The sequence below is a fragment of the Pagrus major genome, chromosome 23, assembly GCF_040436345.1.
Source record: "Pagrus major chromosome 23, Pma_NU_1.0".
Lineage (NCBI taxonomy): Eukaryota > Metazoa > Chordata > Actinopteri > Spariformes > Sparidae > Pagrus > Pagrus major.
In genome coordinates, this window is record NC_133237.1 from 14,928,045 (window position 1) to 14,946,382 (window position 18,338).

General features: G+C 41.9%; 1 protein-coding gene across 3 annotated transcripts in view; it reads right to left on the bottom strand.

Moving 5' to 3' along the window:
- Window positions 1–18,338, bottom strand: part of cep112 (centrosomal protein 112) — a 107,832-nt gene that overhangs the window by 30,853 nt on the left and 58,641 nt on the right. For all 3 annotated transcript variants that reach the window (XM_073494576.1, XM_073494573.1, XM_073494575.1), the window contains one exon: window positions 13,490–13,720. In XM_073494576.1, the coding sequence (XP_073350677.1) occupies window positions 13,490–13,720 (231 nt within the window). The remainder of the gene's footprint in view (window positions 1–13,489; window positions 13,721–18,338) is intronic.

The following is an 18,338-nucleotide window of genomic DNA, read 5'->3' on the forward strand; positions in this document are numbered from 1 at the left end:
CCCCTTTGGCACAGTGCCAGTCACAAGGTTCATGTGTGCCAGCAGGTAGTGACGGGCATGGTGCACAGTGGGCACCACTCCCCCTTTGATCCCCTGCCAACAATTCATCACTTTACACGAAGGGGAGCAAGTGGATGGGGGGGGGCTAATGTGAAGCTGCCACTTAGCCATAGGAGAAAAAAAGAGAGACGATCAGGAGAAGCCGGGAGACACAACATGGTGGAGACAGAAACGGAGTGAATGGAAATTGTTGTTAGGAGTTTATTGAGCGGCGCTCCTCTCTTTGTTTTCAGTTGTTGCTCTATGGGAAGCTAGCCAGCTGGAAGCAAAGACCGCGAGTGTCTAATACAAGATCTGTCTCCGTTCAGCTCGCCGCGTTGTGAAGCCAGAGTTTCAGTGAGAGGCTGAACAGTGGAGTGAGATAATGAGGTGTGAAGTGCTGGAATTCTATGGGGATGTGAATGGCTGGCTGCTTGTATACAAGGTGACAAGGTCTATACAAGTGCTGTAGAAAGAGTACGGCCCAAATTAAAGGGGGGATATAGGTCATTATTTAGGCAGGCAAGTTTAAAATTTAGAGTTTAAGTTTCTTCTCCAAAACTACACAGTGCCCCTTTTTCTGAAAGCCAAGTGTTTATGTTTACTGTATACAAACATAACTGTGATCTTCTGCATCACTGCACGCCTGCTACACTTTGTTAAATTAATTTCTCTACATGTGTAATTGAAGACACACCTCATCTCATATCATATCAAGGCAACATTAGAAAGTCTAAAAAGTCTTAAAACTCTCTATACCCCAGTAAGCAACTTGCAATGTCAATGATGTTTGAAGCAACAAAGTATAACACCACTTATCCTTTAAATTCTTAAAAACTCCTGTTTGTTGAACATGTGAAACATAAAGATACAAATAAAAAAACCTCATTTACACACACACAAACCAAAACGCACAAATCGACACGCACAAACACACATGCTTTCTTGTCCTGACAGCCAGTGACAGACAGACAACCCACTAACACACAGTTTCATTGAACGCACCCCTCGCAGCCATCAACACCTGAGCTGCGTTTGGACTCCGCGCCCCATCCAAACGCTTCCTGACAAACACGCCGTCCCGCTCGGAGCGGACACACCTGTCACCACTGACACAGTGAGCCGTCACCAAGGATACCGGCCTGTCTTCCTGCGCCAGGACTCTTTTGAGTGGCAGCCTGCTCGTCCCTAGGGGCCCTATAGCAGCTGATGAGAGAGGGCTAGACAAAGAAGGATGTAGAAAAGGCGAGAGAGAGAGACTGTGTGTGGGAGAGGGGCGCAAAAGGAGGCTTTCTATGTTTCTTTCTTTACAGCTGAAACATTTGTTATCTCCCTTTACTGCCGCGGGAGTGCTCCATCCTTGGGGTGGGAGAAAATGTGATATGGCAATATCAAATCACTGCTTCATGACTCCTCATGGTGGCGCTAATCAAATGAATCAATAAAGTAAACAGAAGTTAAATAACTTGGATGAAGAAGACAACGGGGATAAAGACCAGCAGTGGGGTGTTACACAGATTGAAAAGATTTTAGTGGGGGATAGTTACATCCTTCCGTTAAGCATTTTAACTCAAGAACTGTTCTGCTTTCTGCAGTCTGGTCTTTTGTCAGTTTAAGGCTGTTTTACATTGGAATGATGGCAAACGTGGATATGGACAAGTTGCAGTCTGTGTGTGTTAAAGAGGCACTAAGAAAAAACTCTATACATTTCCTTGTACTTTGTTTCATCTGGCTTGTCTAATTCTGTGAATCTGACACCCCTGTGCAGAAAATAAATACATATTTCCTGCTTTTTCCCTTTTAGGGCTACTTTTTTCTTGTCTTGTAATGTATTGAGTATCGCAGAGCTAAAGCCTTTTCATACCAGGCATAGATTTTAGTCCGAATGCAGGGGAAAAATATTTGGATGGACCTCAATGTCTGCTGAAATATATTTTTGACCAGTGAAATCCTTGTTCCAGCTGATGTTCAGGTCAAAATGGGAGAAAGCCTTATCAATTTGGTCTCACAGCATCTACCTCAACAACCAGGTCAAGGACAATATATGGTTTGAGATCGCCCAACAGCTGGGATACGATGATGCTAATGTAGCTGATATTCACTTGATTACGCTACAAGTTGGTCATGGAAAGGGGCTTTTGTGGTCCAGGGGGAACTTGGGACGTAAATGACCATATCTGATCGTGAAGTGTACTTCGCAAACAGGGGGAACGGGGAAGAAAATGGAACAAGGCACCGCGGGTAATTCGCACTGGACCCGGTATGCATAGTTGTCATGCAGAAAAATCTTATGCCAACTTTCCGTATTGCCGCACCGCATTTTCGCACTGGTGGGAAACGGCTTGTTCTCTGCGATTCCCACCCCTACCCCATCCCGACCACAGCGCACTTGAAATGACCCTGTGGTAGTTGCTATGAGATTTTCTTCAAAGATTATTTACAAGCAGGTGACATTTCTGAGAGTTATAGCAAAGGATGAGACTTAAATGTGGCTCATTAGTGAAAATGTTTACATGAAAGTTATACATCACCATCACTTTTACAATTGACTGTGAGGCAATGAGGTGACTGCCTATACTGTACATGCCTGTGTTTTCACGTGAGTGGATTCATGGAAAACATATGGCCATATTGACATGCAAACAGGCTCAGATGTTTCATAAAAACATAAAGAGCTTGCTACTAGCCTATTCCTTTTACCTACAGCCACTCAGGGGAATTTAGCAGGAAGCATTATACAACATCATACATTATACAGCTCAACCATCCAGACACACATTCAAAATGGCTGGAAATAGATGAAGATATGGATAGTACATGCAAAGAAAAATAGCCCAACAGAACTGTGACAAATACAAAGGGAAAATCAGAGCTAAATTAAAAGCTCAGCTCTATGTGTGTGTCTGTGTGTGTGTGTGTAAGCACTTTCAAAGAGACTACCTGTGCCCTGCCAAAGGCATTTTGGTGCTGAAGGCACTTTGAGGCTGTATCAGGCTCTTCAATCGCCTCTTAATCCTAGCTGTGTGTGGAGTGCGGCTGCTTTGAAGTGTGTGTGTGTGCGTTTTTGTGCGGGTGCTTGCGTGTGTGTGTGTGCGTGTGCTGAAGAGAGTGGAAGTGGATCTGAAGGCAAGGCATGCACCGCTTACCAGAACTTAATTAATAATCTGCAGTGGGAACCTGGCCAAACACACACACACACGCACACATATAGACACATACAGTGCACACTTTAAAAAGGACAGACGGGGGGGTGGCGGACAACAGGGTGACAACTTTCTCTCTCTCTCATACACACACGCGCGTGCACACACACACTTTAACAAAGATATGCACACAGCTTATTCAAACACAGACAATGGACAAACAGGATGCATGAAGGCCAAGCTCAGAGCCAGAGTTTGATCTAAAGCGGCCTGGAAATGAAATTTGCTCAAGGTGTGCAGTCCCATTGTTTGGAGTGGACCGCTGCTAAAGGAGGAAGAAACCAAAGTAAACATTTCTCGATAGAGTAATGCAGCCAACACATGATAACTGTATCTGTGCGTGCGTTCAAGTCAAGTGTGTCTGTTTCCAGTATAGTGCAGTCTATAGTCCTGGACAGGATATTGCCTCCATATGGCATTTTTCCCCGATATGTTTCCAATCATCTCGCATTGCTAAAGAGCAATTATGGTTTTCAGCAGCGTCCTACAGCTGAACTCTGACAGAAGATCGTAAAACCACTGACGCAAGGATGATGTCACTCCACGCACAGAATAGGACAATTTTGACGACCGATTGACAGGTGACTAGGTCAAGGGGAGGGACGCGTTTGTGCAACAATGACTCACCTACAGTAAAGACGCTTATTTAATGGTTGTTCTTGTTTTCACCCTACACATGCATGATGTATAATGCACACTAGGGATCTGCATTTATGGGGTGAATTTCTCGAAAAACAAAAAGAAGAACTGATTTCAAAGAGAAGCCAACCTCCCCATTGCTCCACAAAGCCTTCAGTTTTAGTGGCAGCGGTATTTGTAAGCATTCAAAACAATCCTCTGTTCACTACGCATGTCTCTCATAACAATTTGAGTTCAATCTGCCAGCGAGGGAGAGCTGGGAGATGTTATTTGCTCGTTTGTCTGTAATCATTGCTGTCTTGCTGTGTATCTGCGTGTGCGAGAGAGCGAGTTGGTGCTGTAATGACAAGAGGCTTTATTTCCATTTCACAGTTTGCCATCACTGCCTGTCAGTAGTGATTCTCTTAATCCCCGCTGCTCACTGTCACTGCCGCATCTCTCACACACACACACACACACACACACACACACACACACACACACACACACACACACACACACACACACACACACACACACACACACACACACACACACACACACACACACACACACACACACACAGTACAAAAATAATGCATCACGGGCACAAGCACAGACAGGCATACGCAGATAAACATACATCAAAACGCGCCGACACACACAACATACAGCATGTTCACTGATTACGCACTCAACAAGCCGGTTCTTGGTATCAGAAAACCAATTACATCCATTAGCATCAGTGTGAGTGGGCATAACATCTAACCCTCATCATAGGGTCAAGAAAAAAATTTGGTTTGAGGCGGTGAGTGTGTAATGGATGGAGTCGCTTGTAGAATCGCAGATTGCTTCAACATAAGCAGGTGGACAGACTTGGAGTCCACAGAAAAAGTGTCTCATTCAGGTTTTCTGTGCACAGATTTGTGTAAACTGTTACATAGGCAAAGATCTTAAAAGGATAGTTCAGTTTTTTTTAAGTTGTTGTATGAGGAACTTATCCATTCACAGTGTTTATCCTACTATTACCTTGGGCATGGCACCCCCAGCCCCACCAAAAGAAACAAAATATTTAATTCATGATACACTGTTTTATCGTTTTTTTCAAAAGCTAGCAGATTCCTTTGACAAAAACTAATTTTACCTCGGACAGCACAGGAGTTTAGTTTGGTTTTTAGTGTGAGTTCGGTGAATCTGTTTAAGCTGTTTAAAACACCGAAGTCACAAATCAACACAAACTAACTGATGGAGGCAGTGGTACACTTGCAAATATTCTGTGGTAAAATTACAGTTTGGTACCTTTGAACAGGGCAAAGAGGGATAAATCAGCTCAGCAGTTTCCCGTTGGAAAGGGATATCTGACGGCAAGATTAAACAGTGAAAACATTATAACTAGTGTATATAGATTTTTTTTAGGTTGGCCTGTTTTAGGGGGGCTAAAATACATTTTGCTGCTGACGCCATCCGTAGCTGTACATTGCTTAGTATCCTACACCGTATCCTTCTCCAAACTGGGGGCGTGCAGGTAATACATCGTCTATGGAAGAGTACCTCATAAACCCCACTTCAAAAACCAGAACTATCCTTTTAGCTTGAGATGACTGTATTTTGCTAAAGGAAATGTTAAAGTTTCTCTTCTTGGTCATTGAACTTTGATCGAACTGTGATGTCTGTCTAGTTTTCTTCCTAGGTAGACCTCACTTCCCCATCTATTTATGCCTCCATCGTAACTTTGATCAATGAGTCTGCCTGATGTTCAGATGTAGGATGATTCCGAGTTGAATTAGAAACTTAACCCAAAAAAACAAGAGCCCAATATCATGGTGTCCCACTTAAAACTCCACTTCAAACCAAAGTGTAATCTATAGCGTGCAACAAGATGGGAGCTGCCTGACGCCATGTTTTAATGCGATTGAGAAAGTGTGTCGCTTCCCTCCCTCCTCTTGGATGACTTCAAAAAGTGAGCAAGGGAGCCGTGTGATGTTTTTTTGGGACGGCAGAGCCTTTACTTTGACTCTTTCATCTGCTGGGTGAGTCACTCTCGCTCTCTCTCTCTGCCGCCGGGCCCGATGGTGCACTGAGGAAACGAGGAGCTCAGATAGGTCTGGGCATGCGTACATGCACACAAACACATAACATATGTTCATACACAAACACAGGAACACAATCTTGAGCACTTTAATGTGTGTTTGCGCAGCAGCTATGATGTAAACATATACCGATGGCAGACGAATACTAATTCAGACACACAATTTGAATAATATGAATACCGCTACACCAAACACCCCAAACGACCTCTTTCTCCCCTAAAATCAGATCCTCTGCTTTGCCTCCTCCATCTCTTTGTCTCCCAGTTAGCCTGTTAGTGTGAGGTGAATGTGGGCCCTCTTTGATCCTCCCTCAGCCTGTGTTTCTCTCCTCCTTGTCTAATCCATGACCGACTGAATAATGTGATTTGGTGTATCTCCAAATGGCAGAGGACCAACCTAATAAGTCAGCAGTGACAGGGGGGCAAGAGAGAAGAACAAGACGTGACTATGGCGACAACAATGACAACAACCTCGTACCACCATCTTCTGGCTGAGAGGGTGAACAGTACACTAACCGAGCTTGACAGAACGTGGTGATAGAGGGTCGGGATCAAAGTGAGTGAAGATGGACTGACGGATGGATATACCAGATCTCCCTAGTTTCCCTTCCAGCATGCTGAGACAATTCACTACCAAAATAAAAAAATATGTATTTTTCCTTTTACCCGTTGTGCCGTTTATCCATCTAGATTGTTTCGGTGTGAGCTGCCAAGTTTTGGAGATATTGTGTGTCTGCCTTCTCTTGGATCTAGATAGCACTTGGCCTGTGGTGATCGAAGTGCCAAAAAAACCCAAAAAAAAACAAAACAATTGAAACATTTTTTGAAAAACTCTACAGCAATGTCTTTTTCCAGAAATCATAGCCAGATTGTCAGCAATTTCATGTAGCAACTAGCGATGGATCGATTAATAGGCTTAAAATTGGTATTGGCTGATAAATGCCTCGTTTACTGTGATTGGCTTATCTGCAAATAAGTTTACATTCACCAATACCAGTGGCCGATGTTAATCGATTGTGTATCATTCATTTTGCGCTGTGTGCATACGCTGTCCAACGAAAAACGGATCACAAGGCTAAGCGGCTGGGCATCACAGGAAATTGACCATTTCTTCCATACAATTAATGCTTTTTCTAATCACTTTTACATTTATATTTTACTACATTAATTTATGTTACACAAAAGAATGTTTTTATTAGGCTAAGCACTGAAAAACTCTCCCCATTAAGTAGGTGGTTGTACAGCAGGATAAAAATGCTTATGAAGTAATAAGTTTTCAAAATGAGTCTTTTTTTCATGGGAAGGAAGGTTATATTAAAGGCTGTTTTATAAATCTAGATGATTGAATTTGTGCGTAGATAGTGTGATGAATGGCAGAAAGACTGTTCAGTTTTATAAAAAGGTTTTTTTTAATCCTTCACACAAAACGGAGAATAAGTAACAACGAAAACAAAGTTAAGAAAAAAAATCAGTGATGTAGCGCTTATTGGTTAAATTGTTATTTTAAACATCGGTCCATCCCTAGTAGGAACTATTTTCCATATCATAGCACAGAAGGAAGCGTGCATCTCCTCAAGGACGAGTAGTCTAGTTCCATTATAGTCAAGAGAAAAATGTGTATTTTTGATTTGGGGCTGAATGTGAAGACGAGGACATACACGTTCAAAATCTAATTTGTTCATAACAGCTTTACTGATACTGTATTATCACTACTTGTGGACTTTCTCCTTGTGTCAACTAGAAAAGAAGCACAAAGCATGAAGGCTGGCAATGTGTGGAACCGTAACTTCAGTGAGAATTTAGAAAATCAGCTGTGTGCATGTTTTGCACTAAAAACTCCTTGGGTGGTCCGTTCACAAGTGCACGGCTCTAAATATGGATGTGAATGCACGACAAGAACGCGCTGAAGATGCATTAAGATCCAATCAGTGGAACCACATATAAGGACGGTCAGGGTTGCATTGTGTCCACACGTGGAAAAACAGTGCGAAAGCAGATGCGTCTCCGGCCACATAAAACGATCGCGTAGTCAGCTTTGTTGCAACAAACAAAAGTTATATACAGATGATTTTCTTTTGCCAAACAACTTAAATGAGGGTTTGAAGTCTGTGCCCTAGCTGAAACTGCAACTGCAATCCTCTTCTCCAGCTGTGTTACTCATCACAAACAAGTTTCTTTTTAAGCAACAGTTTCTCACAGATGGAATCGTATGTGAGTGGGAGACCGAATCTGCTCACAAATGATCACTGAAGACACCATGAAAGAACTGCAGCCCACCATGAACCGAGGTTTAAAGACAATCTGGATTCATCGTATCAAGAGAAGGCCACACGTTTGATCAAACGGAACTAGTCAACTTAAAGTCTGCACAGTACATTATCCAAGTCCATTTGAGTTTATAGTAGGGACAGACCGATTATCTGGCTGATATCCAGCATTTTTCCAATTATCGGTATTTACTTTGGCTCTGATGCAACAAACTCTCACTTGTCCCACCCATTACACCTTCTGATATGCAACAGAGGCATGATATTTTACAGTTTAACACTAAACTTTATTGTCTAAAATTACATCAGTGCACTGAAATAGTAAACTTAACTGGGAATTTAATAATTCTAAATTATCCCAAACATGTTTCTGCATTATAATCAGTAAAAAGAAAGTTTTCATATCAGTGCATATCAGGAAACTAAGCCGACACTGACATATTGTTCAGGCTCCAGTCACATTATCTTCATCGTCATTATCTAAAAGCCTTTACAACTACAGTGTCATTTCATAACGAGTTGCACAAAAGGACACTCAAACCTCAGCTCTCCAAACCAACCTAACTTTAAAGGAAGTCTCGCTCAAGTTTTTGGATGTACATATACTTCATTTCCTTTACGCAAAAACCTGCAGGGGAAAAAGAGACTAATTGCAAGACAGAGGCCTTCATACCACAGCTTTCTAGTGCCAGACCTGTGTGGTTGTATGTGTGTGTGTGTGTGTGTCAGAGAAAAGAGTGAGCGCTGTCGTGCCTTTCATGTCAACAAGTCATGTGGGACCATGTGCCAGAGGGACACTGCTGCTGTGACAGGGGGAGCAGGGATTGGCTACTGCATGCCAAAAAGCTGCTTTCTCATTGGCTGATGTTTGCCTCCAGGTGGTTTTGTCACACTTGGTTAGTGTTTGATGAAATGCCCTGTCCCTTTGATCTGAAGTGAAACTAGGCATGCACGTGCACACACACACACACACACACACACACACACACACACACAGAAACACACACATATGGAAGTACTACAAATACACACATACACACACTTTCTGTTTCCACTACTTGCTCGAGGAATCATCAGTATATGTGGACTTCACCTCGCCCTTTGTCATTGTGTGTATTTCGTGAATACACACTTTATTACGCAGATGTTTGCCGACAATTAAAAGCCATATGCATACATGTGCAATATGTAAACATACTAAGCACATATGAGTGTGCGTTCTCGCTCTTACACACAAACTCTCCCGTCCGAACAAACATATCAAACAGAATTTGCACATCTAATCTCCTCTTGCAGTTCAAAGAGCCATGCTCTCCAGACTAAGAGAAAATATTAATTCAAGGTTCCAGACGTTATTCACTTCCTATCAAACCTGAGCCCTTCTGATCCTTAGTCTCACCATATCTCAGATCTCTAGTATTGACAAGCAGGGAGTGAGTAGGACACAGCTGCGTTAGGTGAAGAGGTCCAACACAAAGACCTTTTCTCCACTAACTAAACTCTAAGCTTATATAAATACTGCCCGTTAAGCACTGATTGAAAATATGACCTGTGTTTTATAAGCTAGTGGTCATACAGAGGAGTGTGTGCATGTGGTAAGAAACCGTGTTCCCACACTTCCTCAAAGCCAAGCCCTGATTTTCGAGTAAGGCCAACTCTTTACGGACAGCCCTAATGTTTTAGGTTTTGCCACAGTTAGGTGGTGGTGGTGGTAAACGGAGGAGGTGTGGAGTAGAATAAAAAAGTTAGATAAGGAGGCGGTGGTGTGAGTGAGAGGCAGGATTCGTGCTCACTGTGGCCCAGAGATGAGGCGTCTTTATCAGGCACAGAGGCAGCTTCACAGGGCCCTCAGTGGAGAACGGAGATTGGGAGGTCTGAGGTTGTGTGTGCTCAGTCTCACCCATGAACACAGCCACACACACACACACATTCACAGAGATAAACTTCAATAGCAACCCCCCCCCCCCCCCACACACACACACACACACCTTCTTCTCAGCCTACCTCCATCACTTTTCCTTCTGTATCTTTTTGATGGAGCTCAAATGTATGGAACTATCTTAACGTTTGATCTTATCTCCTCTGATATTCTGTTTCTCATTATTTCATTCAAACAGCTTCGACTGTCTACTCCCAAAAACACAGCGCCCCCCCCATCCCCCTGTATCCCTCTGTCTCTCCCTTAAACGCATGCGTCTTTGATGGGAATCCATTCATGGATTTAATGGATTTCTCTGGCCTTTTTTCCAGGATCTGGGAGATGCGTTCAAAAAAAAAAAAAAAAAAAAGAGGAAAAGCTGGCCTGCCCAGGCTCTGCTTCCAAGAGCATGGTGGACTGCAGAGGACAGCATTTCTGTCTGCATCAAAAGAATGAGAAATTTTCAGCTTACAAAACAGGCCGAACCAGTCAATATGGATCTGAGAGCTGGCTGACTTCAATCCCATGTGAAAAAAAACAGGGCACAACGAAGTAGTGAAACTTCTCCCTGCCCACTCCGAAGTCAAACTTGGAGACAGATTAGAAAGTAGAAAAAAGGGGGAAAAGTAAGACGCTCAACCTTTGGTGAGTTTTTTTTTTTAGTAGCCTGCACTTTCAGCTGACAAAAAAGGATGGAGAAATCATTTATCTCTTTCATAAAAAGTAAAACTAGCACATTGCTTGTAGTGTTATCACTTTAAGTTCAACATTCAGCCGCACAGCTTTGAATCGACTCCAGATTCCTCGACAACTGTGGGTCATTTTTGTCCCAGTGTACAGAAAAAGAGCAAAGAGAGAGAGAGGAATAAAAGTGTGCCAGAAGGATAAATAACTTTTAGCTGTAAAACAGCTTTCATATATCAAAAAAGGGACTGATAGAGATGGCATGATTTCTTCAAATGAGGATTACCCTGTAATAGGAACACTCTTTCCCTCGGATCTCTCTCCCTTCAGTACCCCTGGTTCTGTGTGCCATATGGAGCCAAAATGGCCGTCTGGGTGCTTTGGAGGTCCCTGCATTCCCGGGCTAATGCTGCGCAGCTGGCGCGGGATGGTGTCTAATGAAAAATGCTCTCTTTGATGGGCCCTGCCGAGGGATTAGGTTCTGATCAACACCACCTTAGGTCAGCTTCCTGCTAGACCAGCACAAGATTATGAGTGATTTCCCCGCCTTGGGTCCAGTTTCTGTAAAGATGAGGGGAGCAAACATGAGACAGACAGAGAGAAAGGAAGAGGGAGGGAACCTTAGAAGTTCTGATTGAAGTACTTCCTGGTTCACTAAGATAGCAAAAAGCAAAGCTGGATAATGACTCAACTGATAATGTTGTGGTTTCCCCACTATGTGGGTAAATCCTGTGATGGTAAGAGGGTCACCAAATGACTTCATTTCTACAAATACATTAAGTACATGTAGTGCAAATGCTAATAGCATCATTACCTATTGAACGTTCTGTTTAAGGATCCAGGACGTAGTAAACTACTTTAACAGTTATAAGCTGTAGTAAAGCTATAAGGCCCTTTGGGTTGGGTCTTATCTGTTTGGGCCCCTCAGATGTGGAATGACCTGCTGGAGGAGAACAGGGAAGCTTTAAAACAATATGTAAGAATTTTGTTAAAAAAAAGGAACTAAAATCCTCAGCAGAATGTGAAGATATAACAGTTTGATGTTATGACGTCTACTTATTGTGTAGCAGAGAAGTTAGCATGCAAACAAACTAGCCCCAGCCCATCCCACTCTAAAGTGGCAAGCTTCAACGCTAACTAAGCTAACGGCAGCTACAGTGGTGGTCAGTGGTTACTCCTTGTGCTGCTCCTTATTTGCTTTGAGTATAATTTCGAAAGCCGGTCAATTCTTACATAATGCACCTTTACAAAATTTCTCTTTAGACTTGCTTTTTATGGATTTAACTGTTTGTTTTCATGAATTTATGGTTTGATTAATTATCCTTTGTTGCAATTTATCATAATATATACTGTATATATTATATATATTCATTAAATGACGCTTAATCACTTTATATCTTGAGTTTGAAAAGCTCTATAAATATAAATGTATTATTATTAAAGGTATTATATTCACAGGTTGAACTGCAAACATTAAGATGAACAGATTTCTACTACTTCACTCGCATCACAGACGCACCAGGAACAGGTTGCAGCAGATTTTTGCTACAGTGGTGAAACTCAACCAAGCCTTCCACCACCTGTGGGCCTGTCAGGTAGAGTGGGTCGTCCACTAATCACAGGAGGCAGTTCGATTCCTGGCACCTCCTGTCCACATGTCCTTAAGCAAAACACTGGGCTCCTGATGGCCGGCACTCTGCATGATTACTTGCTGCCATCAGTGTGGTGTGTGGTGTATATGTGAATGAGAAGTGAATTGCAAAAAAAAAGTGCTATATAACTTGTCCCAGTCCCACACTCTGACTCACAAACACAACCTGTTCTCACTGACAGCACTGATGAATAACAACAGCTTGATAAAGACAACATTGTTCACACGTTCGCTGACAAATATCTATGGGAGAAGGAGACGCACGCAGAGGCAGACGCTCAGAGAGAGAGTGGGAGTGGAAGTAAGTGATACATACAAATGATAAAAAAGCTTGATTGTCTGAACAAGAATACTGCGAAAACAATATAACAAAACATGTAACAGCCACAGGCTGAAAAACTGTCTTAACTCAGTACTTGCGCGCTGCGAAGCCGAACAGGGATGTGTCATGCCCTCTCTCTTGCAGTCAACTACCCTTTCAACTCACTTTAACGTTAGTTTCTGCTAGGGAACCAATAAAGGTGACATTTTTAATGTAACCTTAAACTGGCAATAGACAAGTTCTTGGCTTGTCAGCTAAGAAAAAAATGCTGATTGCACAATGTAACAGCTATAGAATAATGACACCCTCAGTGTTTAGATTGGTTATAAACCTTGCTTTCCCCATGTTAATTTGTCTGCCACCAGGCACAAAATCTCCTGGGGAAATGGAGTCAGCTTGGCACCATTTCTATCTGCTTTCATATCTCCATTACAGACTAAGTGACTAAACTCACGCTTTTGTCCTGTACTGTCGGTAGTTGTTACTCTGAAGGAAACAGAAAATGATCTGGTTGTATTTGCGACAGCAGAGACAACAATAATGCCAAATGGAACCGACGGGGGGTGGGGGGGGTTATCTGTTTCCACTTTAATGTAAACAGGCATTCATCCACACAGGCAGTAAAGAGTAATGTAATGTGATTTATGCAGACAGTATCCTATTGGAAACTCACTGTTTCCCTGCTACCGTTCACCCACCTTCTCCTGCGCAGCGTCCTTCTCCTGCTGGTGTCTTCTCTCAAGGTCGCTGCGGATGCGCTCCATATCAGAGCGGAGTCGGTCCAGGGATGCCTCTTTGTCCAGGAACATTTTTTGTTTTTCCTCCTCCCGGAGTACTGCCAACTCAGCCAGCTGTTGCATATGATGCGCATGGGCACCCTGGAGTTCCTCACTGAGACTCGAACCCTGGGCTTCCAAATCTGAAATCCTCTGGAAGGAGAGAGATATAGAGATGTTTAGTTGATTTAGGTAAGTAATGTCCTGCAGATATCGAGTGGATGCAAGCTGTTAGGTTTCTTCGGATTACAGTTCACAATATTCTTGTTTCCAGAACAGATAGAAAATAGTCAACTGGAGTGCTACTTTTAGCTGAAGCAAACAGTATTTAGGATCTAATTTTATTACTGTGCATCCCTCAAGATTGATGTATGTTTAAATGTGTTTATATTATGTACTAATGAAGATTTCACTCTTAAATTCCTACACTGAAAAATATCAAAAGTTCTCTGATAAAGATGAGAGTGACAAAAAGAAACAGCGCGATTCTGTGTCTTATAAGGTGAAAATATAGAAATAAATACCTCCAGATTACATCCTTGGCATCAACTTAATGAGAGATACACAGTATACTGACATGTATAAAGATTTGAGATTGAGACACAGTATCCAAGTTTGTGTACAGTTGAACTTATTGCAGACAAAGTTTCACAAACACGCTTAAATGTTTCCTTTTTCCTCTGGATGATTCTGTGGGGGCTGCTGTGATGGCCTGACCCTCTCTCCTGACCTTTCTGTTTTTTTGAACTGCTCTGCCTCGACTTTGCCCAGAAGAGGCCTTTAATAGCGCTGCCAGTGAGAGCCAGCATTACATAGTAGGAATTGCTAATCAGCAGAACCCTGCGGCCTCTGAAACACCAGAAATACGACTGGTTTTATACTGTTCTGTCAAAACTGCATCGCTTTTCTGGTATGATGAAGATGGTTTTGTTCTTAATGTACATTTCACATTATTGACAACTTCAAGGTTCAGTAGGAGCACTTCCAGAATGTGCATTTATCCATGTTGCAGCTGGATGAGTTCACAAGTTCACTGTCCTCAAATAGCCTTCTTATAGCACATAAAGAACAGCACAGGTAGTACATTTGTCAGTATAATATGATCATTCCCTGCACTTAACAAAAAGCAAAAATCATTGTAGTGGATTGTGCGTGGCTCAAAGATGCATTGCAGTTGTGGTGTTTCACACTTCCCTACCTATATTGCACATATTCCCCAGCTATTGCACATCCTCATTACTCTCCTTGGTTTACTTGGTTTATTTCTTACTTTGGTTTGCAGTGTCTGTGCTCTGCCTCCTGCCCCCTCCCTCTCCCCAAAAGCCTGGGCATCCCAGGACAACGCCATGTTAAGGCAATCAGACAGAAAGTGTCTGAAGTCTTTTTTAGCGGGCACTGGGGAGAATCAAAGAGACTTCAAAGGAGTGTCAGAAAAACAGGCAGATGCTGTGGCTCTGTGTTATACCCCCTCCCTCTCCCCCCCTACGCTGGCACACACAGACAGATCCACTTGCGCACATGCACATGCACACACACGCACACAAGTGGTCGCGCTGTCACACACATACAATGGCATGCAGCACTCAGAGAGAGAATATGAGGTAAAAAAACAAACATGCGCGATCCTCTACGTCCCGCTCTCCTGTCTCTCAACATTACCAGTCTCACTGCTCCCTTCAAGGGTGAGCAGCTATTAGATCTGAGCCCAGAAGAGTCTTTAATGTATAATTCTCCCTTAACAAATGTGGATGATCTCTCTTCCAAAAAAATCTTTTAATAAGTTAGAGTATAATCTACCAGAACAGAGGCATTGGCAATGACACTTCAGAAACTTCAGAGGCCAAAAGTGCATGTTTCCTTTGGCAGTAAGTGAAGCGCAGCCGCTTCAACGGGGCACGTGTTAGCATGCTGATGTGGAGCTTTGTGACGAAGCAGCTCGCAGCGACAATGGGAGGGTGTCAAATGAAATGTGTTGGGTCAAATGGTGTCAGCTAAGAAGACAAAAGACTGGCAGAACATAGGGAGAGCTGAAAAGGATGGCACACTGGTTAATGGACCATATCCATAAGAGAAAATGATACCAAGTGTAGACTTTGGCTGAGGAGGTTCTGATAACATTTTAACCCTTGAACTACTGTCCTTGCAAACCGTATTAATACAGTTGTTAGGCAGCATTCTTCAGGACTGAAAAGCAAGAATGTTCTGGTAATTTTACCATTTATAGATTAATCATTCAGTCTATTAAATGTCAAAAAATTGTGAAAAATGCTCATCCCAATTTCCAAGAGCCCAAAGTGACGTCCTCAAATTGCTTCGTGTCCAACCAACAATCCAAAACCCGAAACTCTTCAATAACACATAAAACAAAAACAAAAAATAGAGGAAAAATAGTTTAATAATTCTACTAGTATGCTTAAATGTTTGTGAATTACAGTTTGATATTAAAGATGTAATAAAATAAGAAGACAGCAATGCGTCCTCCCATCAAAAAAGTACTACATGAAGGTTACATAACTCACAGCGGATATTATGACTTGGCACATGTGTAACTAATAACATTTATGATAGCTGTATTCCATGTAGACATGTCAGTGCCAGGGCCCTGGTATTGTGCATGCTGGCTTACTGAAATGGCTCATGGGCACACCTAAATGGAACGGGACCATAATTAATCTCATTAGTTACACCTGTGCTTTTCCTGCTTTCCTGCTTACTCAAATGGCTGCTGTGTGAATAGTTTGCATTACTGTGACAAGTGGAACATGACTCTGTTTACCTGGGCTGTAAACCTGACATATGTCTAGACTTTAAGTCCTGAATTTTGAAGAAATGTTTTTGACATTTTGTGAAATACGATTATTTCCACTCTCAGGTCTGTGTAACTATGAAGCTCAGTTTTTAATATGAAGTGTTAATCAGTGAGCTTCAGGGGTGTCGGTAGGCAGATTTTTGAGTGCTGGCTAGCTGTTCCCCCTGCTTCCAGTTTTTATGCTAAGCTAAGCTAATCAACTCCTGCCTCTAGCTTCATTGTTAAAAGGTGCAACATGTAAGAATTGGCCACCTTTATGTAATTCATACTCCGAGCAAATAGGGGGAAGCATGCCACCAGATTAACTGCTTACTGCTGATAACTGTAGCTGTTGTTAGCTAGTTAGCACAGTTAGCAGTGCAGCTAGCGATCATATTCGCTGACTCAAGTCTGGAAGCTTGAAGCACCGGTGGAGTGTTGGTGTTTATGCTGCTAGCATAGGAGCTTTGGACCACCAGAAGGAGGAGGTTTTCAGGCCAGGAGCTGGTTAGCATGCTAACTTTATGGACTTCTTTGTCGTAACGACAAACTTTTCATTCTTTTGATAACTTAAGTTCATTTTTGAATGTTTAAACTACATACTGCACCTTTACAGTAGATAAGAGTTATCTTATGTAAATCTCTGCAACACATTTTTCTTCATGATCTGTTCACTGCCTTAACTTTCACTGTTTTATTTATGTTGCCTGCAGGCCAACCCTAACCACTTGTCTCACTCGCTTTGACTTATTCATTATGTAAACTCTTGGTGTTACATGTGAAAAAAAAACATCCCTTTATCGAATAATCTTAACATTATTGATGTGTAACACATAATTAACGATTATAACATTTTTGACAAACTGCGGAGATGTGCTGATTAAAAAAATAAGAGATACAATTCTTTGAAAATTTGACCGAGCAGACAGAATTGCTGTTAAGTACAGTGTGTGTGTGTCAAAGCACAGTGTGCATGCTACAAAAAGCGACTATATAAGTCCAGTGTGCATATATTTTATGTGAACAATGAACTGATATTGTTAGCGAAATAACTGACAAATAATGCAAAAACTGACAATATCTTAATCAAAAGATAATATACTAGTGCTAAGAATCTGATATATATACACTATACATGCATTATTCAACTGAGCTTTGCAAAAAAAACTGCAGGTAAGAGTATCACAATGAATATTTTACTGTTGTCAAATAAAGATTCAGCTGGTTGAGATCCAAGATGTGACGTATGCACATACTAAATGGCTTCCTGGTTTGAAAGAGATCATGTTGTAACACTCAACACATCACAGGGTGTCAGCATTCACTGATGACTTCGCCCATAATCAATTGTTCTGAATGAAAAATAAATAAATAAATAAATATCTGACGTAAACACTGAGGTGTATATGAGAAAATGTGATGAAATCATTTAAAGACCTATAAACACATTGACAACACTGAGTAACAAGACAAGATCAACTTGACGATACCACATCGCAGGGACCAATCATTTGGTAAATGACAATACACAAGTACTGAGCCAATCAATGTGCACACTGGTCTAGCTGTCTCCCTTGTTCTCCTCATCAGACTCTCAGCTTTGACTTCGTCTGTCATCACCCTCTTCATTTGACTCCTAATCCTGTACTTGGGATTGAAATGCTTTGAAAATTTGACAGCATCGTTATTTAGTCCATCACGGCCCAGAAGAAAGACCTCACAGGACTCTCACTCTCTCCCATGCTGTTTGAAGTCCAGATGGCGTGTACGTTCCTTTAAAAAAGACATAATTATTCGGGAAAATAATACCCATAAAATGAGTTTTGAGGAGGAGCTGGTTGAGAAAAAATATAAATGATGGGGTTTTTGCACAGAACAAACAATTCTGTTGTTTTCAAAAAAACAAGGCTTCAAATTAATTTATAATGCTGGCCCTAGTTTTTGAAGTCAAACTCTTACTAATGTTTAATAACTACAAAGCCT